A 10,104-nucleotide genomic window follows, 5' to 3' on the forward strand; every position below is an offset into this window, starting at 1 on the left:
AACTGGAAATTCGTATTATTTTCTTGAAGATAAACATCATCCATAAAATAAATAGTAACAAAAAATTCAGGGGATTTTAACGAACTTTGTGCCAAATTATCTTATCCTTCTCAATCACCTTACACTCTGCAGAAAGAAACTTGGATGTATTAACAGAAACACAAGAAAATATCAATGCTGATAACATAGGTGTTTTTCTACAAATACAATGGATTTTCACACTCACCTGAAACGAAGAGATTGATATTACACCGGAGAAGTTGCTTAATAAAATGACACCTGAATCCGCGAAGGTTTGTAGAAACTTCTTCGAATCTGATTCATGTACTTGAGGGAGAGAGGGCAGATTTATCAAGAAATGCACTAATGAAATAAACTGAAAGAGAAGGGATGAATAAAGCGCACAGCTACTGCTCCACAAGACGGAGATGAAAATTTCCCATTACAAATATCAGATCAGATTTAAGGATAGTAGTGTACAGTGACTCGATCACAGGAGCAAGAATCCATTTGACTAATTCTTTTCCATCCATACCTTGTTCGTGTTCTTTTCAAACGATTAAAAAAACAAAACAAAAAATATTGACTAAGGCTACATAATTTTTACTCCCAGCAGGAAAACCGCATCAGGGATTATGTTGCTTGAATTTTGTATAGGAAGAACTCAAGTCACTTCCTTTATAGAGTTGATTTATCACAAAATACAGAAGGAATTTATCGTACAGTCATTCTTTTGAGGAGAGAACCTGTGATCCTTACGTTTTGGCGAATGGAAACTTCAGAAATCATCGTCTTCATTATTCATCGAGCTCGGACCATCATCGAATCCTGAGCCCGGAGCGAGCTCATTTAGATCAAGAAAACGTCTTTTTCGCACCCCTCCAATTTCTTCTTGATCTCTCCCATTTGACTGTTCACCAAGTTGATCAGTTTGGTTTGCATCAGCTATCTCTGGATGCTCCTCGAAAGGCTGATTAACATCCACTTCTAGCTTGTCGATGTTGTCCTCAGATTCTTGACTTCCTATCGAGAACTCTCCAATATCACTCGAATTCGAGTGCTCAGCTAATGCATTCGACTTTTTGGGTGGTTTCTTAGATTCGGTTTCTGATTCAGACAATTCATACTGTCGATAATTAATAGGATTCTTGGTCGCCCGTTTACTACGTCTGAGTCCAGTTTGTAGCTCATCAACTGACCTCAGTTTAGTTTCCCTCCTAGTACGACTTGGCAATGCTCTGAATCTTCGAGGCTCGTCACTCTCCTCACTCGTACTTAAGCTAACATCTTCTTCCTCCTCTTCATCTTCTTCTTCCTCTTCCTCTTTATGATTTTCTTCATCCCAGTTATATTCTTCATCTCCTTCCGAGCTACTCGACATCTTCCTTCTTTGTTTTCGTTTTTTTAAATATTCTTCATCATAAATCACTTCACCAACAATATCATCATCGCTGTCAAAATCTGCTTCGTTATCAGAGACAGCTTCCACAAAATCTTTCACAGAATACCGTTGAGGCCTCTGCCGACGACGATTGCTAAAGGCCATGATACAACTTAGTGAGTGATCTTAGAAAATATAAACATGCGTGCAAAAAAAAGAGTTCACCAAGAAGCAACGAATAGAGTACCTGCGATCCAACGCCTCAGTTTTCTGATCCTCATAAAATTCATCAGTTTCGGGTGATAGTGGAGAGAGCGCACTAAATGTGACATCCTGGGAATATTGAGAAGGACCAGCCCATCTACTGTTTGTAGAAACTTCATGTTTCATCGCAGGATCTCTTTTATCAAAAGGTTCTGGAGATGGTGGCTTCGTCCTGGCACGGAGAAAAATATAGAAAAATATCGTAAGGAAAGAAAAGCCTAGTCATCCAAATAATTATACAACCAAATGAAATCTTCATGACTCATACTTGGTGATCTTTATAGCCTCGTTAATTGATCGATCGTAATCATCTGCACAGAAAAACTAGCATAACATGAGGCTCCGCACTTACATTCACATTCAAACATACACAAAGATAAAGCAATAATTATGCCCCTTTACTCTCGCCGACAATAAAGCAGGGAAAAAGTTCGATAACTTTAGGTGGGGCCTTGGAAACTTTCATGCGGGAGAAACAAATAAAATATTTAACTATTCATCTCCGAGAGTCAACTTACACCAACTAGCCACCATCCAATTTTGTTTACCTATTTTTGGGGTAACGCAACTTCTTTCAACAATTGACTAATAACCTTTTGAAACCCGAAACTCACTATATCACACGTACCGAAAGTATAAGTAACATGCTTTCTATCGCGAAGAGAGCGTCCAGCAGCAAGACCGTCAAGGTTCATCATGCTGTCGAGCATAAGCGTTTGTCTGTGCTGTTTCTTTAACAGCTTCTCCTTTTTCTGTAAAACACCACATCTCAGTGTCATGGTGCAAATGTTCTATATATATATAATGTATATATTATAATTTAGATAATGAAGAAGAGATGTCATTGTCTCATTGAGACTGAAAAAGAGGATAGCATCAAAATTAAAAGGTGATGCTTCTCAAATGTTTCAATCAAGATAAAGCTGGCCACCTTTTGAACTCTCTCTATTTCAGGAAGCATGTCATTTTTCAATTTTTTGCCAACGGAGACCTCTGTTCTATTTTTACTGGAAAAGAGCTTTTCCTGCAAACAGGTATAAAATAAATGAAATGATATGAAATGTCCAGAGCAAACGTTCAAATACTAGCCAAAATCCAGTTAATACATCAGTCACAAGTATGTCGACTTTAACATGACCTACACAACGAAAAGAATTAGTTCCATATGCCAAGATGCATAAAAGAAACTGAAACTCAAGTTTGCACCAAAAGTTTAAACCTCAATGCTAGGCAAGACCAGATTAGTAAAAACATAGATACATGCATGTCTGCGAGCAAATTATTAAATGTTTAATTAAAGGTTTTATTTTTAAAATCGCTTTATTTCCTCAAGTTTTGTGATCATAAAAAAGAGGAGATTATTGGAACATTTCATGTTCGCAATCTTGATTTTGATGTTAACAAAACTTGTTTTGTTTCTAACGAATTTACCTAAGTGCGTAGAAAGCTGAAACTGATCAGGCTTCGAACTGATCAGTTACCGAGCCAAAACTGAAGCTATCGAGACGCAAACTGAAAGTGTCAACTGATTGACCAAACTGAACCAGTCCAACTGATATATCAAAGACCGGTTCAACTGATTGTTCGGCTGATAAGTGGTTCAGCAAACCAGCTCAAGACCGGTTCAGCTGACGAGTTTAGAGCATCAGTTAGGAGCCGATCAGTTTGCAGAACAAGACGAGCTTATCTAATGGAATCCAGCTAAGCACAGAAGTACAAGCTACTTCGCAGACGAAGTTACAATAATGAACGTTGCAGCAGAGCTTAAAGTTAATACTTTCCAGAATGACTGTCACAAAGTACAAGACACAAATTTCGAGAAACGGATTTAAACTGCAACGAACATATTTGATAACTCTTGATGTACGGTTACATTGTCCCTATATATACAAGATCAAGAACATCAACAAATAAAAGGACGTGTGGAAAAACAAGTGTGTGCGGATGAATACAGATAAGAGAGGGCACATATAATGCATATCAGCTTACAAGAAGCAACCAGCCCAGATTTGAGGGAACACTTCAACGTGTTATCAGCTTAGATTAGAAGCACAATTCCCTTAGTGTGTGAGAACACTTTCGTGTTGTATTTATAGATCAGTTCTCACACACGCACACACAATCACTCACAAATACATAAAGATAAATTCAGTTGAGTGAGTCTTGCACAAAGACATTAAATTTGTGTATGCAGTCTTTAACACATAGACGTTAAACAAGTGTTGGCTAGAAGGTGTTGCCTTCAGTCTAGACTAGGAGTTCAGTTAGGTAGTAGTGTAAGTTCTAAACTGAGTGGATTTGTACAAAGATTTGTATAAATCAAAGTCTTCTAGTGGATTCTACCCTAGGTGGATAGAAGGGGTGCCGTAGAAGCAAGTGAAGTCTCCGAACATCCATAAACATATCTTATGTTCCAAAATGCTTAAATATTGTTTTAAAACTGATTTGATCAGTTCAGCTGACTTCAGTTCGGTTCTGGTGAGAACTGAACTGATACAAGCTCGAACTGATTCCCTTTATTTCAGTTATTCAGTTCACACAAGTTAAAAGCTTTAAACTGATCAGCTTTCTTAACGAAAGATTATTTCGAGTATTTTCCGCTTGGTTTAAAACCAAACTCGATTTAATTCATCGATGTTTACATTATTAGAACACGAGCTATTGCAGCTCATTAAGAATATTGTGTTTGAAGCACCCTTGCTGGTGTTAAAACCGATCCATCAGCCTCCATTGAAATGCATAGCAAGATACAGCAAACCAACTAATAACTGAAGGCTCTTTAAATTGTTTACAAGAAAATAAAGAGGCTTAAATTATTTGGTGCTCAAATTCACATTTTGAATATAGAAAGTTGAAGATATTGACTTACACTATTAAAAAATCAAAACAAACGCTTTTATGTGACATATACAGTTCAATATGCCAAACAAATTGAATAATACACAGATTTCTCATATAATCAAGATTACAAACTTCTCATTTGTTGCACTGCAGGAGTTAGGACCTATTAAAACTTCATAATTTGATGTCCTATAGTTCAAGAATTGTCTTTGATGTACCAGTATGAGTTGCAGCAAAACTCTACAAGGATTTACTTAAAAGATCAATATATTTGCAATAATCACTGCTCAGGTCCATGCTTGAGCAAGAGTAGTCGAGCACAACAAACTTGCACATTTTGTTACTTGCGAAATAAACATGCACATTTTGTTTTAAAAGTTTTTAGAGTTTCTTGACATCACGACAACCCATAATTGATACTGATTCTTACAATATTTTTTTTCCAACTTGTTCAGAAAGAAAAATCTATGGTCACATACTCACGATAACTTAGGCACAATATCCAAGAACTGAAGCAATCATTCAACAAATGTTTGTTTCCTAGCTTTGAAGACAAAAAAGTATCAGATTCACTTCTCATGGGAGAATTAAAATGGTTCTTAAACATCCAACAGAAGAATAGTTTAAAAGTATCAGGCATAAATCAGTAAGAACAGACGCTGCAGCAATTTTGAGATAGTTACCCTACACTCTGCGGTAATCCATTGATTCAAGAATCTAATATCTTTGTCCAAGAACAAAACATAATGCTTTTTAAAATTTTGGGTCACATTACAATTAATTTCATTAGCAGGCCACGATGGAAAAGAGCATCAAGGATCACATAAATATTTTGAATTCATAACTACATTCTAGTTCACCATAGTATTCTCCTGGTATACTTTCCAGTGTTGAGGTCCCATTTGACCCCTTTCAACATTATTAAATTGGATTCTTCGAGTGGAAACAAAAATGCATACCATTTTCTCAAGACATCAAGATGGGATATAAAGAATTGAATGCTACAAACACACTTACAGAAACAGTAAGGAATTCATCTAAATTCGTTGCAACTGTTTCCCATTGATAAGAGGAATGGGGAATAGGGGGAACATTCTTTCCTTTCCCTTTTTTAACCTCAACTTTCCTAATCTCTCGGTAAAGCCGATGACCAATGATAGGATCATTTTCATACCTACATAACAACAGAAGTTAAAGGTCAACTTCAAGGAATATATAATGAGTTGATCATAGGCAGGGCATAAAATAAACAATCCATTCAAACTATGAAGAATTTGACGACAAGCAGTGTCATTACCAAGGAATAAGTATTACCAATACGAGATTCCGTGAGAATCACCACCTATGCGTTCCTTGCGAAATGTGGAAAGCTGAACCCCATGTTTTATTGAGTCGTCTATGTAGTTCCGTATGTCTTCTTGCTGCAGGATCAAGCACAACGAAGTTCAGTATTATAACACAATAAAACAGACTTTGAAAGCTAGATCAACTTATAATATGTAAAAAGAAATTCGTGAGCCTGAATAAGATATGTACTGGCAAAATGAAAAAACTGAAGTCTAGACAGAAAGCTGTCCCACAGAAATGAACTTGACTGACCAGAGGGTTGGGCAGCATACCAAATCAGGCAAACTAGTCCCAAAACAATTTTTCCTCAAGCATTCACTTGCTATTTGTTGTAATGTACTGCGTACATCAGACAAAGAAAGGGAACAGTAGAGACATGACCAAAAACTAAGGCCAAAAAACAGAGGGCTTACTATGTAACCCAAAGATCTGACTTAAGATGGGAGACGTGCCCTTTGCCCCTTTCTAAAGTAACTTTATCAATCAACTCATCAGTATGGGCTTGTTATCCACCATGAATAGCTGTCTATCTTCCTAGCCCCAACTAACATCCTCATCTATCATCATGCATGGTATTTAGTCCCAAATTTAATTGAGAGTAAATGAAATAGAATCCACCAGATTAAGAAGGGGAAGCCCGATAGAAACCCGTGGAAATGGGGCAGGTACTTTAACATAGAAAAGATGTTCAGTATATATGGCGTGATGAAAATTTTGACATACGAAAAAACAAAATATTTTCAAAAATAATTATATACCAACCAAAAATGATAAAAATATTGTAAAGAAAGTAGGATCTTCAAGAAATCTAGGAATTGATCAGCACCGGTAATGTAGTCACTGACAAGCAGTAACACCGTGATAGCAAGGAAAGTGAACCTTGAATTAACTTATCTTTATATTGGGAGCCATTGAAGCAAGATCTTAATCGAATTTATAAGTAGAATTCACATAAAAATTATAAGAATAACGCGGAATGTGATTAAAAGTATCATCAATACCTCAACACGAATATCGCACAATGCCTTCAAAATCAGCACTCTAACCCCAGGATCAAGAGAATTGTAAACTTCAACTTCAGTCCTAAAAAAACAAAATCTGAAGTCAAAAAAACAAACTAACTAACTAACAGAAAAATTTTCTGATCATCTTATTACAAAAAAAGTTCTACTCACCCATGTGATGCAACTATAGGTAAATCCCCTTCTGCAACCTGAAATAAAGAAAAACTAAGTAATCCAACACTTTTGACATTGGTCCTGACTGAATAAAAAATCTGCTTAAGGGAGGGTCAACGATCACATTACCCAATGCCACCAATCTCTCAATTTTCTACATAAAACAGTAATCCAAGTACCATATCCGAGTGCCATTCTAGTGACAGGAGGAATTGCCTGTAAAAAGCAAAAATTTCATTAGAGCGCATATTACAGTATCATAAGTGCAATACAATATTAAGCAACTCTTCGAGGTACAGAAAGTAAAAATATTAGCACATGCACACATTGAAACTGTGTTTCATAGGTGAAGATTTTCTTGGGAGAAGCAATCCAACACTAGCATCTTCACATGGCACACACTCAATGAGAAGAAGGCAAAACAAGTACATGAAATTGGTTAAATGAAAATTCCTAGCCAATTGCCTGATCAACCTCAAATTCGGGACCATGCATTATCTACTATTTGAGTTCAATAATTCTTTTCTCTTTTGAGCACTTTTTCTCAGTTCTACATGTCAACAATTAAATGCAGAAAATGAATGAACTTTCCTCGTATGTTAAACAACAAATCACCATCATAATCCATTCCAGAAATGAAAACCAAACTACATCCACATTTTGATATTGGACACCACACTCATGAACAACCAATTAGCCATGAGAAAACGGAACACAACAGGTCTAAACATCTAAACTACGTCAACTCTCTTCAGACGTTCAATCAGACTGAGATCCATACAGAAATTACAGTTATTGTATTCAACCTACTAATCAAATCACAAAATTCACATAAATTTCTAGACAACTCATTTCAACCCAATCACAAAGCTCCATATAAAAGTATTCAGAAGTTCATTAGCAGTGAAACCTTCATCGAAAATAATAAAGAGAACAAACCTTCAATAGCGGCATATGTATGTCGCACAAAGTATTATTTGGAGTAATCAAAGCCGTCTCAAATTCTTCCACAGAAAATTCAACTTTAATATTTAACAAAGGTCTGAACACCTACACATCACAACAAAAACACACACACTGAGCCTCAAAATAAAAGGTCCCAAATGAATTTGAAACTTGCCTTGCCTAATCATTTTCCCAAACACACAACATACATTCAAGAAATTAAGAATGGAAGCCAACTGCCACATAGACCGCATACTCCACCGTGGAAACTGAGAGGTCTCGGGCTCCCCAACAAGCTTCGTCACTATCTTACTACATTGCACCAAGGAAGACGAAGCGAAGCCATCAACCTCCCCATTCTCCTCATGTACTCCATCCTCCTCCCCGAATTCCTCCTCTTCATACTCCTCCTTCAATAGCCTGGCCGTCAACCTTTCCCTCCTCTTAGCCTTTTTCCTCTTTCTTTCAGCTTCAGCCATAGCTGCCTCTGCCTCGGCCGCAGCCTGCATCCTGGCTGCAGCTCGCTGCGTACACGCCCTGGAAGGCCTCTGCCGCCTGACAAATTCACTACTAGTACCATTATTGTTACTAAAACTGCTATTCTTAACTCTATTCTCTTCGTTATTCTCATTCTCGGTGTTATTTTCTACATGGGTGTTAACATTTTCCAAGTTCTTTGAGGAGTGATGGTTTGGGGAGCAGATCGGCGAGGAGTGCTCGGACATGACGATGAGATCGGACGCATGAAAAGCTAGAGAAGGGTTACATGAAAGATCATGGGCTTGCATTGAAGCAACCCAGGAATTCGACAGTAAGAAAGCTGGATGCTTCACAAAACTACAACATTGATATTACAATCACAGTGATGTTGACAAAAGGGTGAAATCTTCATAACCAGATAACCGTAATAATGATTCTGACGACACAAAAATTGGATTATACAAATGGGTTATCAAAGTTGTCGTGGGCTTTCAAGTCCCCCCCGTCTGGGAAGCGAGAGCGAGTAACTGGGAGGTGAAATCGTGAAGAAGAGATGGAGACCGGGAAACTGAGGGCGAATTAGGTTTCGGGAATAATCTGTGGGGGTAAAAAGAGAGAGTGGAGCCAGGATTTTTGGGTTAATTTTGACCTAAAAAATGGATCCTTGTGGGTGGCATTGCTAATTGTTTTCTGGAATTGAGTTTGTAGAAGTCTTTAGGGAGGGTATCTTGGATTTGCGTTAGATTTTTACTCGCTTTCAAAGAGGCTCTACGGTGTCGTATGAGTTAACCATTTTTTTTTTTTTTAAATTGTTAATTATTTTGAAGCACAATAATAATTTAATAAATGTTGTGAAAAAGTAAAAATTTACGGTAAAAAAGTAAAAATCTCAAACTCTCAAAATTATCACACTACACACTTTATAATATTTTTCTCTCAACTCAATTGTGATTTTCTTCACAAATGAGAGATCTATTTATAGAAAATTTTTACAAATAATCCAAAAATAAAAATACATCATTACCTACATCATCACACACTAATTTTCAATATTCAACACCTAATTTTACCTAATTTTCAACATTCAACATTCACATTTTCAACACAAATATTTAACACATTTTTAAATAATTTTTCAACACTCCCCCTTGTGATGATGATCATAATGATTGTATACATTACGTGTTTTTATACTGCCTCGTTAAAAACCTTACTAGGAAAAACCCATTGGGATAAAAACCATAGTAAGGGAAAAAGAGTGCAGTCACGTAAACTCCCCCTCATGTTGACACGAACAATTCTTCACAAATTTCGTAGATTGCGCATCCCAATATTATATATGTGCTTTCTGAATATTGTCGTAGGAAGTGCCTTTGTGAAGAGATCTGATGAGTTTTCACTTGATTGAATGTGACGAACATCAATACATTTATTCTTCTCAAGCTCCTTGGTGAATGCGAAGAACTTAGGAGGAATATGTTTAGTTCTGTCGCTTTTTATGTATCCTTCTTTCATTTGAGCAACACATGCAGCATTATCTTCATATAGTATCACAGGCTTCTCGTCGAATGATAATCCGCATGAGATTTGGATATGTTGAGTCATTGATTTTAACCACACACATTCACGGCTTGCTTCATGTAGTGCAATAATCTCGGCATGATTTGA

The 10,104-nt window shown here is 36.8% G+C and overlaps 1 protein-coding gene across 1 annotated transcript; it reads right to left on the reverse strand.

The window, feature by feature from the left end:
- Nucleotides 1–740: 740 nt before the first annotated feature.
- LOC140976684 (DDT domain-containing protein DDR4-like) lies at nt 741–9,166 on the reverse strand. Its single transcript, XM_073440939.1, has 12 exons — nt 8,166–9,166; nt 7,951–8,061; nt 7,141–7,227; nt 7,009–7,046; nt 6,835–6,916; nt 5,801–5,907; nt 5,504–5,660; nt 2,577–2,669; nt 2,274–2,397; nt 1,914–1,956; nt 1,629–1,817; nt 741–1,535 (listed from the first exon to the last, which is right to left on the reverse strand). Exons 1-12 carry the CDS (start codon nt 8,742–8,744, stop codon nt 779–781), a joined length of 2,367 nt encoding a protein of 788 aa, XP_073297040.1. The 5' UTR covers nt 8,745–9,166; the 3' UTR covers nt 741–778.
- Between the last annotated feature and the right edge of the window lie 938 nt (nt 9,167–10,104).

Source organism: Primulina huaijiensis, chromosome 5 (assembly GCF_012295235.1).
Source record: "Primulina huaijiensis isolate GDHJ02 chromosome 5, ASM1229523v2, whole genome shotgun sequence".
Lineage (NCBI taxonomy): Eukaryota > Viridiplantae > Streptophyta > Magnoliopsida > Lamiales > Gesneriaceae > Primulina > Primulina huaijiensis.